This window comes from Corvus brachyrhynchos, unplaced genomic scaffold (genome assembly GCF_000691975.1).
Source record: "Corvus brachyrhynchos isolate BGI_N302 unplaced genomic scaffold, ASM69197v1 scaffold242, whole genome shotgun sequence".
In the NCBI taxonomy this organism is placed as follows: domain Eukaryota; kingdom Metazoa; phylum Chordata; class Aves; order Passeriformes; family Corvidae; genus Corvus; species Corvus brachyrhynchos.
The window spans coordinates 78,513-100,393 of record NW_008236636.1 but is presented as its reverse complement, the minus strand read 5'-3'; the positions used below and the strand labels follow the sequence as shown (position 1 = coordinate 100,393).

The following is a 21,881-nucleotide window of genomic DNA, read 5'->3' as shown; positions in this document are numbered from 1 at the left end:
TCCATAGCACAATGAGAAGTGACTCTATATAAAAATACTGATTTACAGATCAAATTTATACATCTTTTGCTTCACAAATATGAAATTGCAAGGCAAAACAAATGTGTTATATCTGTAAGGTGGCTTTTTCTAAGGAAATATTTTTGTGTTTATGAGACACTAAATTTATGTTACTGTAAAACAGATTACTTAAATATCTCCTCACAGCAAAATACATGGTTTTTTTAGTTTTTTTACATCAAATACACACTCTTTATATGATGAAGAGTTGCAGAGGAATATAACAAGCATGGATTTATGTTAAAAGACAAAATAGCAAACGTGATATAGTATTTGTCAAGACAAAGCAAAATAAATTAATATTTTTTCAATTGTTAGAATTTCACAAATTAGATGAAAATTCAGAGTTAATCAAATCTAAAAAGAAATGAAACTGAAAGAGGTTGCTCTTTCAAAGAAAAGCAAAGAAAACTTAGTTTGACAATGTTAAATAGATAGCTGGGATCTGCTGGGAATACATACCTTGGTTTTGTCTGATTGACCTCATATCATTGCTATGGTGCATAACTACACCTGACAGGCCATTGATTGTCAGTATGTAAAGCAGATCCTTGGGGAAATAACTTGGCAGAGAGCAGCTTCCTGTGCTTTTCACATTCCCACAGCAAAAATACAAGTCCCTACTCCAGTATTCATCGCATATAGAGAAGAAAGAAAGAAAAACAATGCCCTTACAAAAGGCTTTATAAATGACAAAGATGGTTAGCAACTGCCTCACATGTCAATTAACAGATTCCAGGCTCAGATCACAAATATGAGAGAATAATATTGATTTCAAATTTCAGAATGAAAAAAGCAATACATTTTTTCTCTCTTCAGCCCAGCTTTCACTCCACAACTCAAATAACTTTAACACTTTTCATGTTCAGTCCTGCTTGATAATTTTGCCACAAGTATGCAGCACACACACACATGCACAATAAAAAACCCCACAGATTAGAATGCTGTTTATTCTGCTGCCACAAAAGCAATTTTACTCTACTTTGTGTGACCAAATGTACCATAATGTTTTCATCAGCAAGTTAAAGAGAGTATGCCTAATGGCTTATACAGTCCTACTACACAAGAACCCTATTCAAACATTTGCTCAAGTCATGCATGGCTTTAGTCACATGCATAATAGCCTGCAGACAAAAGACACAAGAGACAAGGAGGGCTTTATGTATCAAACTGAAAGTAGTATTTCCCTGTGCTGATACTACGTAAACATCAGAGAACTGCAGGATATCATATTAACATGATTTTTTATCAGGGAAAAGGAAAGATAAATCAATGCCTATAACTACAGTACCCGTGTCTGGAAAGAACAAACACATAGTCAAAAATGATAATGAGAAATTTAGATGCCAACAAAAAAAAAAAAACAAAAAACCCAAAAAAACCACCAACAAACAAAACCAATTGTTTTTACATGTTTACAATAAACTAAACTATATTATTTAATACAGATTAATCGAAAAGCCTTTTTGTCAGGATATAAAAGAGCCATCCTTTGGGGTTTTTATTAGCTAGATGGACATGCTCACAAATTCAGGAAGAGACATGAATTTCTATTACCTTCCTATATTGAGAGTGTTCACTGATAGCATACTCCAGTGCCCAATGTCTGCATCAAGCCTTGCCCATTAGCATGGGGCTACTGCTCTGCAGTCAACATCACCCATAGGGTGTCAACCCAAGAGACAAGGGTAGGCAGAGGGAAAGTGTTGGGAAAGATCATCAGTTAATGTAAACTGACAGGACAACCCCTCCTCCACCCCTCACCTTCACAGCAGCCAAAGCTTCACTTCACAGGTGCAAAAAAATACAACTACAAAACTATGAGTGAAATCAGAGCAATCTGATCACACTCATGGGCCAGACATAAAACTCTTCTATGAATCTGGTCAGTCAGCAGAATTGTCTCAAATCAGATGCCTACTTGGTAACACAGGATGCCTACTTGGCTTCAGGATAAACTATGCCATTTTCCAAGCAAAAACCGAAGGACCCATAAGGGATGCAGTCCTATGGATCAAGTCCTTGTTTCCAGCAGGATAGCTAAATGTACCTCTTCTACATGCTTCAATTATTTAAGAATGCCAATAAAACGAAAGACTTAGAAAAGTTCAATCTTTGAATCTCTTTAATAGACAATCTTGCCTTATAATACGCATTTCATATAAATAGAATACGCGTAGCATTTCCATCTATACATTCTGCAGTATGTTATGAATGAGATCAGTATCAAAATTCCCATTTTTGAATGGAAATCAGGATATAAGAAAAAGTGAACTAGCCCCAGTCAGTCACCCGAAAATGAACCAAATGCTTTCTGGACCAAAAATTTCTGAGTCTATGTATCAAATCTACAAGAATGTGCTGTCTTCCTTAATACCATAATACCATACTGGGACCCCATCTGACAAAGACCTCACTATGGCTTAATTCTGTAAATAGTTGCATCATTCTATAAAGTTGTATAATTCTATAAAGAAGTGTGAAATGGAAGTTCATTCCACAATGGAAAAAAAAAGTTAAGTTATAGTAATGGAAACTTTAATGGGAATGGTTTACTTTTGCTAAAATGTTGAGGAAGAAACGGTTGCTTAGGTCCAGAATAAAATTTTTAGTCAAAAGGAATAAGAGAACTGCCTAAAATTGCTTTTTAGTTTGAATCCCCATGTACAGTGTATTTCACAATTAATATTTCATATTCAGACAGTATCCCACAGCCCAAAAATACAGACTGGTGGTATGAGGTTAATGGAAGAACTGTTTTGGTGTATTTATATCTGGTGGCCCACGGTGTCAGGAGGACTGAATTTCTGAGGTGATGTTTGTCAAATATTCTTCCAAGTGTTAATGCCAGGTGATCTTATTCACTGCATGGTAATAAGAGGTCAACAAAATCCTTCCTCCAAAAAGAAAAACTCAAATAAGCAACAAACACACAAAAAAGCCATAAGGCCTTGTTGGGCAGATTGCAGGACGATGCACCCCTGGGAGGAAGCAGAGCTGCTGATCTGGCAGTTAGATACAGGCACTGCCCTTTGCAGAGTGTTTTGCAGGATAGTTATCTGGCTGCTGCACACACTGATACACCCACAGCCATGGGAACAGAGCTATTCCTACACAATATGTATTTTGCTTCTCATATCTTGTACATATGGCTACAAAACCCGAGCCTTGTTAAGAGACTATCTCCATTTACCACTACATGTAGTGTGCTGTACTGTCAACTTATTTTTTCAGACTGTGTGCACCAACATTTCTAAAATTAAAGAAAAACCACATGTGAAATGGTGGTACCTACAGATTAACTATACCCTCAGGAATTTAAAATATTATAAAAGATATAAATGATTTCAAATAATTACTGCTCCCATCCTGACACCCACCTTAGAGATGTTTTTAAGCTCACACCAGAGCTACAAAGAAAACCTGGCACTCCCCAGTGCCTGCCCATAGGCTTTTTTTTTTTTCCAATTTCTAATTGGGAACAGTTGATCAGTGGTGCCCTGGCCAGGTACCAGGAATAGATATGAAGCAAAGGAAGGAAACTTTGACAGAACTCCAGATTGCTACTCTTTTGTCCTGTGTCAGTTTGAGCAGGGGTTATACCATGTGTAGACCTGAATCCTAACTCATTTATCAGGCATGACCCTTGGATGAGCCTCACACCACCATTTGCAGGATATAAGCCTATATAGAGTGTTTGAACAAGGCAAATGGAAGTGTGTTAAGGCTTGAAATTAAGGTTTTGACCTTGGCTTAAGATTTGTGACAACATATGCAGATACACCAGGCAGCTCCTTTACTTACCACCATACAAGCTGTGCAGGTGTATCAACCTTAACATTGCTCTTTTAGTACTGACAGAAACAAATCACTTACAAATAAGTGAAATTTCCCATTAGTTTTTTAACATTAAGCTCTACAGAGTGAAAACAGAGTGTCTTAAAGCCAGCGAAGAAACTATCATAAGCTTTACTGAACTGCTCTTCAGGTTATAAGAACTATGAGGCACAAGAAAGAGTTTTTTATTTTCTTAGGGGACTTTGAGAAAATAATGAGAACACAGGTAAAATACAACTGAGGTTTTGTTGTTGAGATTTCTTTTTCCCTCTTTGTTTGCAAAAGAAACAATAAACTACATAAAAACATCTTCCAGAGATAAAAAACCTTTTGCAAATTTGGATTAAGTGAATGAATTTGACAGGTGGAAAAGAGGGGGAGAAATCAGAAACACAGAAACCTTTGCTTTCCATATTTGCTCGTCAAACCATGTAGGTTTCTGATTGTAGGATGTTTTCATTCAAAATGCAGCTAAAGCTTTTTACAAGCAGCAAGAATTTTAATGGATTTTGCTTTTGAGCAATTTGAAGAATTTTGTTCCATTGTGTGGTTTGATCCCTAAATATATAATTTCCATAACTTTGATTCTTTAGATTATCTATTATGACATAAGATGTATGTAACCCTGAGTAACCAGCAACTTCATCTTTACTGTGAACCTAAAGCAGGAGCAGAATGCACAAGCTGGTTGCTCTCTCTGGCATTCCCACCTCTTTCAGAGGTTTCTCACCGCTACCCAAAAGCCATGCAAAACTGTAAAGCCGTGAATAGAAGGAGCATTCTAATGAGCCTGGGCTCTCTGGTGATGAAAATCTGGTGCAATACTTGTGCCGTTGCTCCCCAGGGCCGCTCCCAAGGCACACTTCTGTAGAAAGAGCCAGAAAAAGGCACAGCATCATGGCTTCTAAGAGGACAAAGCTGCTTCTTTCACCATCAAGATGGCAGTGCACAAGCTTTCAGGCCCCTAAACTCCCTTTAGTCAAGCACATCAAACTTTCAGTATCACAGTTATAATGCAATTTTTATCTGTAAGTGGCTACTTTCACCATTACAGCAGCAGGACAAAGACAGACACCAACATAGGCAAAGATATTTTGTATCAAGGAACACAGACAGAACAGGATGCCCAGGACTTTCAGCTTCGGGCCCATTTCCCTCACTGTCTTGCAGGAACGATTCCATATAGCTTCTTCCATAAAAATTAATGAAAATCTCCACAGGTCTTTTATTTAAGAAAAATAATAAGAAGCAATATTTCTGGCAAAGAAAAATAAGGTAATTCTTAGCCACCAAAAGGCCTAAACAGAATGTTAACATTAAGCCAAAATGCAGCTGTAAGCTTCCAAAATTAACTGCTTCCTAATCATAACAGTAAAATGCAGGGAAAACCATCCTGTGTTTATTATGCAGGACCAGCATGTCTGACCACAGGGATCACTTCCATGGATATGACTGACTCACAAAAACATCCAGGTTACAAGAAATTAGATTTGTTTAATAATGATTGACGGAGTACAAAAACATGGCCAGTACAGCTAAAGAACAAAAGTTCCTTGTTCATTTAGGCTTCTTGTCTGAACTTGTGTTTAAGCAAAAAGAAAATAGACGAGTTCTGTAACTGCTTCAATAAGAAACACAACCCACAGCTGGAAAACTTGTGTTCTTCTCTTGTCCCCTACATCATACTACCATATTCTGGTCAACTATGCAAAATGCTACTGCTTTTACACCACATCTATTGAACTTTTATGCTCCTTACTTGGGGGACCCTCTCGTCCTAGAAGCTAGGGTACAATCTGGGTTTTCATTTCTAATCACTAGTGTACACATGAAAATAAAACACAAGATCAATCAAACATCTGTCTTTCAATACTTCGGTCCATCCTGAAATATTGTACTTAACACAGAGACAGCTCAAAGCCATGAGGAATCTGATGCAGGTAACTAATTTGTCACTATGAAGTGGCAACTGATGCTCTGCACTTCTGAGATGTATTTGGAACTCTAATACATGTTTAAACATGCATTGAAGCATCTGTTAGTCATTCAGTCACTTTTCTGATACAAACTCTGGGTAGGTTTCTGTTTCCCTTTTCTATTTACCTTATCCTCTATCCAATAAACTGTGAGCTCAAAATGATAATATAACCTAAGCAAAAAACAGGCATCAAAGCAATTAAAATATTATTTTTGAAAGGTCACAATTTCAACAGTATAAAAAAGCAGTAAAAACACCTTTGCCCTTCAAGATTCAAGAGCCTCTCCCCTTCCTCCAGGCCTCTTATTCCAGTTCAGGTGAACATACAAGGCTTCCTTTTCAGTGCTTCTCTATACTTGTTTATGTCTCCCAGACTTCTTTTACATTTCTTCACTTTCATAGTAATAGAAGTGCACTCAGAAAAGTGGCCTAAGACCAAGTATTTGAAAAGGCATTGTTTATGGGTACATGCAGATCGTTTAATCATGCAAGTTTTTTAAAGAATCAGAGCTTAAACCAATTTAGCCTTGAAAACAAAAGAAGTGTCTCTAAAAGTGTATGTATAACAGATAGTGTTGGAAGGAGGGTTCTTCCTCTCTAAGAAAAGGCTGATCCTTAAATACTCTTACAAAATATTTATGAGGGGTTTTTCTTTTTTGCTGTCAGGACAGCAGCATAAGGCAGAGCTTGGGAAGAAAGTACCAAAAAACCTGCATAGCTTTACTGAACCTTATACCCATATGCAAAGAATGACTAACTACACAGCATGGTATGGCCAGTTGCTGTTCAAAGAATGCAGGGAAAATGAGAAAACAGGAAAATGGCCAAAATATAGAAGCTTAGATATTTGTACACTCAGTGTAAGGACAAAAAAAAAAAAAAGATAATTTAATATGTTATTAATTTTTCTATTGTTTCAACCTCTCAGTATATCCAGGCCTCCACATTTCATACAGATTTTCAAATAACAAACTTACTAACTTATGTTCAACTTAGATATATTTTCCAGAAAGTCACATGGCCTTGATATGCAGCCATCAGGAAATGGGGGTCTTGATTCCTTTGGTGGGCTGCTCAAAGGATTAAACTCCTTGTGAAAAATGTCTCTTCTACTTCCCAAAAATGCCTCGATTCAGGCATTTCCCAAACTTTTCATTATCTCCTTTCCATAAGGCTTTAGGATTCTTCATCATCCAGTACTTGATGCCGAGAAGGTTCTTTCAGTCTGTTAAGTGGCTTCTCAGACCTGTCCTTTTGATACGCTAACCAGGACAGAGAGCTCTTTCAACCCTGATGTCACTCTGGTGGCACTGCTCAGCCCTCTCCCCAGTTTCTGAAGTCCTTACACCAACATTGACACCAACACGAGAAGCAGTTTCCCAGCATGTCATGTCACATTTCAGAGTAAAATCACACCTTTCCTTTGCCCAATTGTTATACACCCAAGGGTCTCACTTTCTGCCCTAACATTGTGGTGTTAGCTGCTGCTCTTGCTCCTCTGCCAAGCTGCAAATTCATCCCAGCCACTGCACACAGTTTCCCATTGCCTAGACAGAGGACCTGTATTTCTTACTCCTAAGTGACTTTGAATATGTTTCAGTAAGGTCAAATATAACATAAACAGACTGCTTATAAGCACTATAGACCATTCAGTATCAGCACTTTTTTGCCCTTGTCTGTGTTCCTCCAAATGGTAGAACACAGGCATTTTAAGAGCAGAGACTTTATATGAACTTTCAAAACTATTGAAAATCCTTAACAGCACTTTTGTGCTGGTCCCTGTAGAACCTGACTGGAAGCATTTCCATTTAGTGATGAGTCTCCATTGACAGTCTTTCTGAGAACAGGCAGTTCTGCTCCATTTATTGTGTTCTATGATACATTACACAGTTCTTAACAAACCTATTAAGACTGGAAAAAATATCCAAACAAATGAAAACTCTGTATGTTAGAGCACCAAGGGACAAATCTTCTTTCTGAAATCAAGTAGAGCCTGGGAATGTTTTTTGTTGAGAGCAAGAGCAGACACTATCTAAAAAAATTAAACCACAACTCACTCCTATATTGCCACATTCACAGAGGAAATTAATTTGCAGCAGTCAACATCTTTCCCTCTAATCCAAGGTAACAATATTTTCTGTAATCCATGTAAAATATTTGCAATCTGAATATTTATCAAATATATAAATATATATCAAAATATTGGCTGAATCTATCTAATCTGAACAAAAATCTACATAATATGAATGACATTAGTCAGCTCAGAAAGTTTTTAGTGGATTTAACTAAAACAACCATTAGCATTCACAGGTATAGACAAAAAGCCAAGACTGAATAGCAACTTACTTTGAAAAACCAAACTAAGCAAAAGAAATTGAGCGGCAATTATTTATTTCTAAGTCTATTACTTTACAGGTGGTATAAATTCATTCCATGACCATATCAACAGATCATCATGCAAAAACTGTGATATTCAGTTGAAGGGTGATGTTTAAATATCATTGTGCAATAAAATACACAGCACAAGACAAAAACGAAGAGACCCACTCCTACCTTTTAAAGCAAACACAAGTAAAAATCTAATGAGAGACAATGAGAGCCAAAGGGCTCATGTGCTCCTGTGAAGATGAGCCCACTGCGTGGCCCCTCTCACCATCACTCATCTTGGAAGCTTTAGCTGAACAGGCAAACAGGAGTAGGAGGCAGCTTTATTTACAACACATTCAATGAAAGATAAGGTGGAGCTCAGTGTACCACCTAAAACAGGGAATGTCTAAGATGCTATCTACTGCTCTCTGCTCCACTAGTGACCCTGGCTACTCTTCCCTGTAATGTCCAAGCATCTTCCAAGCTATGGGAAAGCCCTATTGCACATGCCAGTTCCACATGAACCTCCCCCTCGTTTCATGGAGCAAAAAGAAAATAAACACTTTGGGGTGTGCTAGCAGTCTCCAAAAGTAAGAGAAGAGGGCAGCCCCTGTTGTTTCCAAAATTTATTTTGTATTTCATAATGATGATTTTAGAGTTGCCCTGGCTCCCTAACTGCCCTTCTGGACTTTAGAGCCCCAAAGCTTGGCAGAAGCATACCCCTCTTGTGCAAAAATGGACATGTGAGAAGACAAAGATAGCAATAATCTGGAGCTATGTAAGAAAAATCAGTTTTAATCTTATTCTGACTCATTATGGTTAACTGCTGATACCTCCATCAGTGGGTTACAAAAAAAGAAAAAGTAAACAGTACATGGTCTCTAGCTATTACACAAAAGTAGCACCATTTAAATCCCTTAAGACTCCCTAAGAAACAAGCAGTAGTACTGGGAATGGCAGACACAATCTTTGCAAGACTGCAGAGTACTCAGGCAGCATCTCTCACCCAGTGGGGTTTGACTCAAGAAAACAATCGTGTTAAACTGTCAAGAGATTCCCTTCACCAGGCACTTTCCAGGATGCAGTGAGCATACATCCCATGCACTTTGGCAGCCAGTATCACACAATGCATTCCTCTGGGCTTGCAATACCACCTGATAAAAGTAAAGTCCCTTGTCCTACCCTGTGAATCTTCAAACTGGTTATTGCCAGTGTGGTACTCCTGTCACAACCCCACACAACTGACCTGGGGGTTCGATTTATCTAACAGAGCTATAGCTACAACAGCCACCACCCATGGGCAGGAGCCCAGCTGAATTCCCTGTACACAACACAAGACTGCTGCCTGGCAGTTGGAATAAAAACAAGCCACTCCGGTGTCTTTTACATGTAAAGTCAGTGTAGCTAATACACAAAAAAAACCCCACAAACAAACAAAAAACAACAACAACAACAAAAAAACCAAACCAAACCAAACAAAAAAAAAACCAAAACAAAACAAAAAAAACACACCCAAAAAAAACCAAAAAAAACCCAAACCAAAAATAAAACCGAACCACCAAACCAAATAAACAAACAAACAAAAAACAAACAAACAAACAAAAACAACCAACCAGGAGTGTGTGTAAGTCCTACTAGAGCACTCTTTTCTCAAGGAAGCTGTACATAAAATGTCCAGTGAGCTTTACTTGATTAACAATTTACTCTAACATCAATCCAAAGTGAACTCAATAATTTCCAGTTTACTTTGAAACAAAACAGCAGAATTTGGCCTCTTGTGTTTGGTAACTGACTCTTTAAAATCAAAAGAGATGAGGACTAAAATAATACTTATTTCTTCCTTTCATTAAGAAAATTATACATATATGTTAGAGCATAGTACCCTATTCCCTGACAAAAAGTGTGCATGCCCACAGTCACAGAGTACAGGAAGACACCACGGGGTGAGCCAAACCCTGCAACTTCTCAGAAATAAATCTCCCCTGTTCCAACTACTCGGGAACATGTTCCCGAAATTCAGGAAACACACTGCTAATTATTTCCTCTAAGGTACTGCAGTTCCAGTGCATTTCAAAATGAACATGTGAGCAGAGTTAGCTGTTCTTCACTTGGGGCATTAGGAGTTAGTAAAATAGGTACAGGTATCAATATACTGCAAGTTAAAGTACATTACATGTGGACCATTCAGAAGGAGGGGGTGAGACTTACCTAATGAGAGATAGTCAGTGATATCTGAGCAAGCTCTTGCTCACTTCATATGAAGAGAACCCAGTGCTCACTCTAGAGTGCATCTCTTCTAGCCTGGGACACTGAAATCTATTTGAGGATTTTCCTATGAAGGGTCTGTTTCTTCTCTTCATCAACCATCAGGAGAGTCTAGGGAACAGGTCTCAGACTCAGGTGTGGAAATTACTGGAGAGATTAATATTGTAAGAGAGGAGACAACAGGCCAGGGAGAGGCATTCTCAGCTGGATGCTGAGCACTAATAAGAGAGGTGAAAAGCCCCTCTGAAAGTATTTTCTTCACCTGTGGATCACTGTCTCCAACTCCTGATAAGAACCAAGCAAATTAATGTCAACCCAAATGACACCTATGTCACAGACAGTTCATAAAGGGGCATTGGTTCATGGCTCAAGCATTTTGCAATGACATTTAACGTGTCCTAACTTTAGACTTTCATTTGTCTTTCCACCCTCCAGTTTCTCCTGTTCCCTCCTCTCACTGCCATTTCTCCAAAGGGAAGAAGATCAGATAAAAAAACCTATGTATAAGAATTCTCACCACATTTTCAGGGAGAAGGACACAGGGGGCTTTCTTGCCTTTGCTTGTGCCCACCACTTTTTGTCATAAATATTTTGCAATAATAATTGCTTAACCATATAATCGTATTTGCAGAAACTTCTCACACATTTTACGCCATTCCAGTATCTTCTTTCATAGCAATAATCTAGGTTCTTGCATACTTGCATGGATGTACCTCTACATACATGTAGCTTGTAAGTGACTGAACTGTTAAATATTTTAAGTAATGTGACCATTCTTAAAAAGGGAAGGTGGTGTGCAGACCCACCCTGGGAACAGCCACTCAACCACAATTACGTCCCTCTGAATAAATTCCACTGAAAAGGGCTCTTTCTTTAGGAATCCTTAGCCAAAAAGGTCTTTTTGTAGTTTGTATTATATCCCACCACCACCACCTCCAGAATAACTGCCTTCTACACCACTGCAGCTGCCCTGGCTGCTCACTGTACATGGGCAGGATCCACACTGCCCACAGCTACATCCGGAAAGCAGGCTGCAGAGAAAACAATCACTTGAGAACCTAATTCCAGCAAATCATCACTGCCATTTATCTTGGACTTGAGCAATATATAGCAACAGTGGAGGCAGTCAAATGCATACCAAACTCAAGGACCATGAGGATGAGAGACAGGTTTATCCACTGAGTAGTGAATGTGTAAAGCCAGCTCCTCAAAGCAGGGCTGCTGTGCTACCTAGCAAGCAGGTAACATGAACGCTGCAGAGACGTGCCCCATGTTCCTGTAGGTGTCCTAAAAGTTGCTCTATAAGGCTTGTAAGGTTTCTAGCAAGCACACTTAGTTCACAAGCAAAATTTGCCAGGCTTATTAGCACAGGACCCTGGGGCAATGAGAGTTAGAATAAATGGAAACTTTCAAATGCACACAAGAAAGAGGTAAGCTAAAACTGAAAGCTTGTTGGGTTTTTTTCCCTTGTAAATTCCCTCATTTGTCCTCAAGGACAGCATACAAACGTGTACATTGCAGCCCATGTGATCAGACACTCTCTCAAGAACTATAAACAGTGTAGCTATGAATCATTATTAGGCTGGAATTGCATTCAGTTCTTTCCCACTGACTCACCATATGGATCATTTGTCTGGTCTTTCACCTTCCCCACTTCTCTCCCTCCCCCACGGATCGTACATGACCCCTTCCCGAAATTCCAGCACAGGAGCGTTTGCTCAGTGCGTGCCAGCTCTCGCAGGCAGGTGACAAGAGTGGCTCACACGTACAGGTGCTGAGCTCATCCGGTTTCCAACACCCCCGGCCGTCTGCTGGAGGCTGTCAGCTCCCCAGCACCGGGCTCCCACTGTGGCTCAGGCATTTCAGGCTGATGTGGTACAAGTCTAGCGACCCTGACAACTTCAGCTAATTTTGAGCAGGAGACAGAAAAGCCATTTCTGCCACCCCAACCTACCAGAACGGTAATTTCTCACACGGTGGAGGAAGAAGTGGGTTTAGATAGTTACACATCTTAACCCACTGCAGCTAGGTCAGACTGAGCAATACATCAGTCAAAGCTTTCATCTTTCATTTAAAAGACAAAGGTAAAGCCAGTTCCTAGCCTTCACAGTCATAGAAAAAAATGTGTTGAAGTTATACTTCCAAATCTTCAAAGGCAGATCGTAAATAAAAGTGCTGACATTTATTGCTTTTAAGCAAATCACATACTGGAGTGTGACTCATGAACATTGGAACTGGCAAGCACCGAGGCAATCATGTTGAGAATGAGATCATGATGCAGTAGATGTGCAGCATTCTCTTTTCAGCCTATTCACTATCTCTATTCTACAGTAATAAGGAAGAAAGTTTCTTTTCAGTCAAAAATAAAGATCTTAATGTGCCTTCCAGTGCCTATGGAAATAATAAAAGTACATTTCTGCTTCACTAAGAAAGCTTTTGACACATACTTGATCTCATAAAATACTGAAGGGCATATGACGTATTCACATGAATAAGTCAAAAGCCTTCATGGTACTCATACCAGTAAAATTAGGAACATGCAAAGGCTGAGGTCTTATCTTTTAAAACATTGGAACTCCAATCTTCATTTTATTGTTTGGAAACTGCTTGCAAAGGGATGTTCCTGTAGAGAGGGGGGGTGTAGTGAAAGGGGCAAGAAAAAGAAATTACATATCTGTACTGCAGAATTAGTCATGGGGTTACATCAGTTTAATAATTCAGAAGACATTTCGTATACATATCAGGTTGGCTTGTAATTAACTTCAACTTCAGTAAACTCTATGAATAGTGATTTCAAATTTGAATGACATGCACGTATTTTTCTACTGAATAATTGCAGAAACTATCACTTTCAGTATTCAGAGACAGGGTTCTGCTGTTCACGATGCAGGGCTTGTCAATTCTGCAAGCAACAAGCTTTGAAGATAGTCACAGGAACATTTGGATAAACAATCAAGCAGATATATTTGTTCAGCTGTCCCTTCTAAAAAGTACTTACATATTTGCAACATGTTTTTCCTCAATTGTATTGCAAAAGCGTCACCTATGTTAAATGTATCCAGACAACAAAGAAAGTATGATAAATACCATCAAAATTTGTCTGGTACCTTCATCACACAGAAACAGGCCCTTTACAAACATTGAACTAAATTTATCCTTTTCTTAAATGTCATCATGATTCAGGCTGATACTGCCATTTCCACTGCCTTCTTTTTTCCCTACTGATCCACAAACAGAATGACCTCATGCTGCCTGCAAGTGAGGGAGTTAGACAATAGGCTGCAAATGACAAAGGAGGCGGGAAGATAGGGGTTAAAAATGAAATGATTATAACAAAGGCTACATCTAGAGGTGGAACTGCAAAATTGGTTAATATCACTAGTATAACTTTATAGCATTAGATGTACCACACGAGCACCTTGATTTTATTCTGTAGTTAGGAAATAGGGTTTTTTCACACCTGTAAACAAATGTTTAACTTACACACTATAGAATGTGAATGTTACCATACAGAAGCAACTGTTCTGGTGCACCCATCCAGGGAAGGGTGCTAGGCTCAACCAAAACAGACTCTTGGTTGATTCTTCAGCCAACTGCTTACCAGAAACCAGAGAAATCTCTCTCCTATGTTACAAACTATTGGCATGAATATACAAAGTAAAAAAGTATCTAAGCTTTCTTTCCGGTCAGCCCGGCATCATATTCATTAAAATGTTGCAAACGTTCCTTTAGACAGCTACAATTTGCTTTAGAACACAGAAAATCCTGAAAATCTACTCAGCTGAGTAGTAGATTGAGTCAAGCTGCAAATTCACATACAGAAAAATTAAAGAGAAAAATAAGAACACATGTTCCTGTTAATACCAACGTCTTAAGGCATAAAAAGTTAATAGGGAGGGTAATTTCCCCCCACCTATGCAAAATTACCATCTTCAGAACACCTGCAGTGACTTGAATTAAATCACAGCCAGCAGGGACTTCAGGATGAACCCCTGAAAAATACTCTAATAATTAAATGTGTGCATATATATACATTTATACAAGAAATTTACAAATGTATCCCTGTATACATACAAATAAAACTTCGTTTATACTTCAGTGCAGAAAAGGAATGTTGTCTTTCAATATTCTTTTTAACATACAAGAAACTCAGTTTGTGCCCAGCAAAACTCAGAACCCACCCAATACTACATGTTCTTACATTACAAAAAGCAATAATTGAACTTCATAGAACACAGGAAAGCAAAGGCACACTGTTGGAAATTCTTAATTGCAGCCAATGTCATCAGATGATACCACTGGCACTAGAAATCTGTCTTTTAGCTGATCAGTGAGTTAGAAACGTAACCCAAGCCTTAGCTCCATGTTAGAGCCCCTTAGGTAAGCATTGCTGCCTGGAACCCAACTGTGAATGCTGGGCAGCATCCCCAGCCCTGACACTGTCATTGGGCAGTCCAGATACTGCTGCTCTTTGCATACATTCAAGGCTGCTCCAAGAAGACTGAAGTTCTCCTTGTTTGCATCCTTACCATGCTAGCAGGTTCATGTTTATAATTTTATTCAGTTATATAATAATCAGCACATAGAACAATCACACTGGATTTTACAATGCCCCAGAGAACCTGAAAGCTAGAGGCTGTTTCCTGATATCTAAAAGGTAAAAGCTACACCTCTCAAGAAAACATTAGAAGGCTGTTGTAAGCCATGATGAGACACTGAGCAGCTGATCACAGGGATCACTTCCCTCTGTGAAAACATAATCGACATTCCCTCAGCCTGGGATTTTTCTCATCCAATATCATCCTGTTTCCCTTCCTCGTGTGTTGTCACCGGTCACTTTCAGTACAGAAAACCTGGAAACTTGAGGATGCAGCATTTTACTTGTTTTCCTTAGTTGCAAGTCATTTCTCCTTGCCAGCTTTGCAGTCACAGATTTGCAATACTACAAGGGCAAACATCTGCTGTCAGGCATGTAGCATTACTGCTTTTGTGGATTTCTTCCCAGCAGCTGGGAGGAAATGCTCCTTCTTGTTTAGACAAAAATATCAAATGGTTAGGAAATAAGGAGTTAGGAAAAGCTGTATACAAGGTTCACGCTTGAGAAACACAAGAGCACAGACTTAGCCACTAAGAAAATTCCATTAGACATGAAGTTAACAATAATTTAGATCTGTTCCTTTATGGTAAGTCAGCCATTTTACTGTTGACCTACTTTGTATCAGCAATAATTTGTCACAGTGCATTCTCCAACTGCTACTGAAAGCAAGGTTGAAACCATACATTAAGAGCATAGTGTCAAAGCAACTGATGTTAATTATACCCCACAATTCCTATGTTGATGAAATTGTCACTGCTAACTATTAATACAGCATTTATTGTCTAAGCCCAGCTTGCTCTACCAACCCCTGAAAGCCACTGAATTAACATCCTGCTTCTCAATGTTCACATTGGAATGTAAATCTGAAACGTGTAAAAATAACCTCTGCTATTACACCAAGAATGTGTAAATACACATTCCTTTTTGGGAGAACTATTTATCTCCAGTCTATACATGTTTCACTCTTTAAACTAAAAAAAGCTTTAATGTTCTTCAGTCAAGTGGCAGCTTTTGCCAACATAAACTGTTTTCCCTTAAAATTATGGCATTAAGTAGAGGAAACTTCATAAAATGTAGGGTACTACTTGATTTATGGAAATTCAGAAATAAGCTTTACACAGACACACAAAAAAGAAAATCAGCAATGTTCTTTGTTGTATTCATTGCTAACCTGCACAATAGCAAGAGATCATATTCTCCCAGCATAAACAAACAAGGTTAATTAAAAGGACACCTTATGCGTATTGAGTGTTCATGTTCCGCGACATCTGCTTAATTTGGTGACAGGAATGTTTACAAGCATCAGCACAAACCAACCACTCCAGGACCAATAACTGGATTCTTTATGGTTTGCACATCAGTAAACTGTTTTTTAAGGTTCTACTGCTGCAGTACAGTTCCCCCTGCTTCTAAATCATCTCTCAAGCTTTTCCTTTACCCATTTAAATTGAAGGCAGTCAAAAACATACAGGCTTAACAATATTTAGCCTTCAAAACTGTCATCTCTAAGCTATGGCATGAGATCTGCAACTTGGTATGATCCAAGAAGACTCATTTTGTGATGAATACAAGAGACCTTTTTATCCTATGAACTGATCCAATATGAGATACAACAAAAGTATAAGCCAGTGATGGTATTCTCACATCAGAAAAGTGCCTCATGTTATTTCCAAATTTTCGTGTAGATTGATAGAACAAACCAATAATAAGAAAATCCCATGACATAATGAGGCCTGTAATATACACAGATCTACCTGAAAATCTTTGCAGAGTCAGCAGAAAAGTGGAAAACTAAAATCAGCATTATTAGCAATTGAATGAGAATCCTCACATCTCTATTCAAACCTAAGAATGACACTAAGACCTACAGGAAGAAAAAAATTATGGTCCAAATGGCTGCTTAAACCAGATGTACATCTCCAGAACGAGCAGGAAAAAAACACAACTGCAAAGAGTACAGAACAACAGAGCTTCTTACATGTAATAGGGATACATGTAATACAACTCCCTATAGGAGGAGCATCATTACCAAACATAAAATACAAAAGTAGTATTGAGTGGTAGGATACCACACAGTAGCAGAGGGGAGAACATGCTGTCAGAAAAAAACCCCACATTTGCTCACCTGGCATAAACTGTAAAATGCAACTGTACACTTTATAAAAAGACATTCACTGAATGGTCAGCAATTCTGAGCAGACTGGTCCGTCATTCTGAGAAGAGCTGTAACATTAGAGCCGCATACAGCCGAGACTGCCCTCGGAACGCCAACAGAACAACAGGATTATTCAGGGCTCCTCAAGGAAAGTCAACTAATTTAACTAACGTGCACTGGGCAAGCAGGTCTTGAATGTGCTCTCATCGCTAACATTTGCATTAAAAAAACAGCCTTGCTGGTTTCATAATGGCACCTTAAATGAAATTCAAAAGTGACAAGCATTTAGCTTAGTGTGCTGTTTGTTCTACCTGCAGCAAAACACAGGATTGGCAACAGCCTCCTCTGACAGACATATTCCACTTCTCTCAGGAGTCCTTATGCCCTGCTGCCACACTATGCTAAGTACTTTTAAAATCAGACAAGGGCACGTTGTGTGCACATTGGAGTATATTTAAATTCCAGCTGGAATAAATCCCAGCAACTCTGAGGACATGGGTTGTACCAATTACTAGTTACAGCAGCAGTTAAAAATTATGCCATGAATGAAAGCACCTTACCGTAAAAGGACTAAAATGTTAACTATCTAAGGGAGCAGGCTCACTCTTGGTTCACTGTCACATGCCAGTCTCACAGATGGAACACTCGCTGCCTCACAAAACTATGCTTAATTTACCAAAAAGAAAGTACTGACAGCTGATGCTTTCATAATGTGCATAGCTCACATCAAAGACCAACTATACAGCTACCCCTTCTGATGCTGTTCTTGCTGTGCAGCAGAAAAGACTACAGGCAGCACCACAATATACCAAGCACAGTTCAGTCAGCAGTGAGCTTCATGAAAGTTTAATACAGCTTTAAAGCCAAGCTCAATGTTTTCTTTCTACTCAGATACACTTCTGCTGTCTGTGGACATGTAACACAAAAATGTCTTTGAGTACTCCTACCACTAGAATAAATTTCTTGCTTACAGTTTCAACAATTTGAAGTGTAACCTTAAAAATAAGAGAATTTTTAAGGTATCAAAATGTGAGCCTAAACTTTGACTCTATGCATGAGTTACACCTGTACTTTACTGTAACACAGGCTCATTCTGAAGCTTTGGTAATAGATCTTTTGTCAAATCCCTATAGAGCAAGGTCTTTAAAGTTCACTGCTTCAGGAGCACTTATACTTCCACCAGTCCATGCCAGAAAGCCACAGTGCCAGAGAAGCCCTAGCAATACTTCGAAGTGCTGAATGCTGCTATACGTATGCAGATCATGGTAAAAATCGTATTTGTAAAGCTGAACTTCCAAAAAAACAAAGGGAAAGAAATTGGTAAGAAAAAGGCTGGACAGTTCAGTCATATGTTTTGCTTATATATAATCAGCTGTATTACAGATCATCCATATTACACAGCTATGAACTGGAGATACAACACATTACTATTGTCTACTTGTAAAGGCTCATAGTTGAGCAGGAGCTGCAACAACACCTGGCTAGTCTGATGCTCAGTTCTCCTATAGCTTGCAAGCTTGGTTGGCAAGTAACGATGGCTTTCTTTTCATTCCGAGCATCAGCAGCAGTTCTTGTGACTGAAGTGACCAAGGTGGGTAGGCCTTTTATTAAACACTCACTGAACAAAGTACACAGGAGATAAGGACCAGAAAAGTCTTGAGTTTTACTCCAGCACTTTAACCAGTGTAAATAGAGTGGTAAGGAATTTCTCTCAAATGTATCTGCTGTGCTGTATACAAATGACATTAGTGTGGTGCTTAAGTGAATCACATCTCTACATCATTCATTAACTATGAATACACATATAAGTACGGGCTTCTCACTTCGCCTCAGCCAACCTTTTAAGTTTGGGAAAAAAGATCAACATACCTTTTGTTGAATCCAATCTTAATGATTTCTAAAGTGAAAGTCTTGCATCTGAAGAAAGCAAAAGGCAGCAAGCTGCTCTTAAGGCTAAGGGACGCTTGTCCCAACTCTTATTGTGCAGGGAATCCATCGGGTAAGAACTGTGAACTCGTGAGCAAGTAGGTCAAAATGGACATTTAGGTTTGCTATATCCTTCATCAGGAAGCCAAGTAAACTTTAATCCTCTGGATTTATTCAAGTCATCTTTGGTGGATGTTATTTCTGTACCTTTTCCTCATATCCTGGAATTATTGACCCTGGAGTTATTTCCACATTGACTGATTTTAAAAGGTTTAAAGTGACATATACATCATTGTGTTCCCCTAAACTTCCCAAGCACTAATATGTGAGGTCTTCATTAATCCAGGTCTGTACCAAGTGTTCCCTAGCATCAGGGTGCCATTGATGTTTTTAAGCCTTTATAGTACCTATTTCATTTCTACTGTGAGACAAAAATAATTTAACTGATCCTATGTAATCACGACAAGAGATTAATTAAAATGCCAAGATAGGAAACAATTTATTATAGAGAGAAGAAAAATTTCTCATCCAAAATATAGAAATCTGTACAACTTTGCCACAATCAATATACATGAACTGTACAAATTTACACCAGTTCATAATTTACCAAATAAAAGATGACTAACAAAGTTCACAAAATAGATGGTGGTTTGTGGAAAAGACTTTTACCCAATTAAGAACAAGGAAATTACAAACCAGACCTCCACTTTCTAAAAATAAGAAGTTTACTCAGTCTTAGAAAACTACAAGCTAGCAAATGTACAGATAGCTGGCTGGTGCTAACACCACAGTTCAGACAGTGTCTTTATATGGTCTTTTTAAAGCCTGTTGCCATGGCAGACTCTGATCACTTGCTACTTTTGAGGCCAATGTAAAGATCTGACCATTTCCCCAGGTCATTCTTACTAGTTTATCTTATGTACATTTATACATATTTGTAAGTGCTAGGTAAAAGTCTGAAAAATAAAATTTCCAGTACTATGGTGTTCGTAAGTCTTGTTACTGAGCTGCCAAAAATGCTAACAATTAATAAATGTCATAGTGCAAATTTACTCTGCAAGACCTACTGCAGAGAATCACTTTATAAATACAGATTGGGGTTGAAAATTGGTGTAGAAGATAAGTCAGAAGTCTTGGAGAAACTGACACTTCCTAGATCTTCTTACTCCCTAGCAAGCTGCAATCATTTTGACTCACAGGCTATTAAATCACTGAAAGGTACTGTCCAAACTATGGCACTGTCACTTTAAAGTATACCACTCTAACGTGTGCCAGATCTTCACAGCTGTGACATGGTTTAAATTCCATAATCCATCCCCAGAGGTGCCCACCCAAAGTAAAAACCAAATTTATCCATCCATTTTAAGGTGATCCATCCACAGACTATATCTTAACCTGATACAGTCATCATATTGTAGCTTTTGGAAGGGCTAGTTCTGCCCAAGAGAAGTTCCTCCTTACAGCTTATTCTGCTGTCTACCATTTGCATGTTGGTGTTACTTTGGCTACCTCCTGCTGGTGCAGCTTCATACAGCACACAGATTGAGCCATCCTCTCCAATGCGATAGGACACTTCATACGGGTCAACCCAGAGAGTGAGTTCGCTCGGAAGAAGCTGAAACAGTTCCTGACTGCTCAATCCAATCCGCTGTGCTGCCTGTCCAATGAGAGGATCCATTTTATGGTTGATCCGGATACATCGGTAACCTGATCCCTTGCATGGCTTTTCTGGGAACCAGTGGTGTTTATAATGTTCTATAAAATAAAAAACAAACATTATCCTCCTTAATTCCGTGTTCAAAAATAGATGCAGTGATTACTGGTCTCTAGCGAATTTCGCACCTCAAGATCTTAAAAAGCTTATTATTTTAGCATCAAATTACTTGAGAAATCATTATAGGCTTTATTTGTGCTGATGATTTACGTAAGTGCAATCAATATCCCTTGGGAAGCACTCCTACAAAGTTACTGTTTTGTGCTACTATAGAGAACAACGTCCACCACCAGAAAGGAGTGCAAAGCAACTTCCCAGCATTCAGAAAAACAAATATGAAAATACAAAAATTATTACATACATAACAGAAAAACTCGAGAGCTTCAAAACTTCATAAACCAGATAGGAAAAAAGACCCCTTCCAGCATCCTCTTGAGATCACACCCATGCTTAGCTTCTCACATTCTAAGAACACCCAAAAATAACTAGGGAAGAAGCTGGGCAGCATTTACCGACTGACTCAGGCTGTATTTCACCACTGTTCTTCCCAGCCTGTTTTCCATGGCGAGAAACCAAGGACTTTACTTACCTCAGGAGTTTTATCCCACCCCAAACCCTATAGATCTGACGGTACTTAAAGACACCATCGAGCCCACTGGGACACAGGCTTGGGATTACAAAACCTACAGGGCAGCGAAGGAACCCTCGGTATTTGCTCCTAACCAGGGCTGTGGGCCGGCTAAGAGACGCTTCCAGAAGAAAGGGGAACCGAGACTCATCGCCCACCGACGAATTTTACTTGACAAAAATAAACAACTTCGGAGCATTTTTCTTTCTGGAAATCGGGCGGTTTGAGCCCTTGGCGCGGAGCTCAAGTCCGGGCTGCTCGAAAGCTTTGTCTGCGGAGCCAAGGACTGTGTGTGTGTGTGGGGAGGGGGAGCTGCCTGAGCGACGCCCGAGCCCCTTTTGTTTACAGCCCGCT

The 21,881-nt window shown here is 39.0% G+C and overlaps 1 protein-coding gene and 1 long non-coding RNA gene across 2 annotated transcripts in view; both read right to left on the bottom strand.

Annotated features, from left to right (window-relative positions):
* LOC108444808 overlaps positions 1 to 9,719 on the bottom strand; it is a 155,654-nt gene extending 145,935 nt beyond the window's left edge. Inside the window, exon 1 of the long non-coding RNA XR_001859508.1 lies at positions 523 to 9,719. This is a non-coding gene — a long non-coding RNA (uncharacterized LOC108444808). The remainder of the gene's footprint in view (positions 1 to 522) is intronic.
* Positions 9,720 to 19,659: 9,940 nt separating this feature from the next.
* Positions 19,660 to 21,855, bottom strand: BTG1 (BTG anti-proliferation factor 1). The gene has a single exon (XM_008644326.2). It carries the CDS (start codon positions 20,960 to 20,962, stop codon positions 20,576 to 20,578), a length of 387 nt encoding a protein of 128 aa, XP_008642548.1. The 5' UTR covers positions 20,963 to 21,855; the 3' UTR covers positions 19,660 to 20,575.
* Between the last annotated feature and the right edge of the window lie 26 nt (positions 21,856 to 21,881).

Coding starts and splice junctions, on each gene's coding strand:
- BTG1 (XM_008644326.2), bottom strand. CDS start 20,962: ATGTTTGTTTTTTATTTTATAGAACATTATAAACACCACTGGTTCCCA.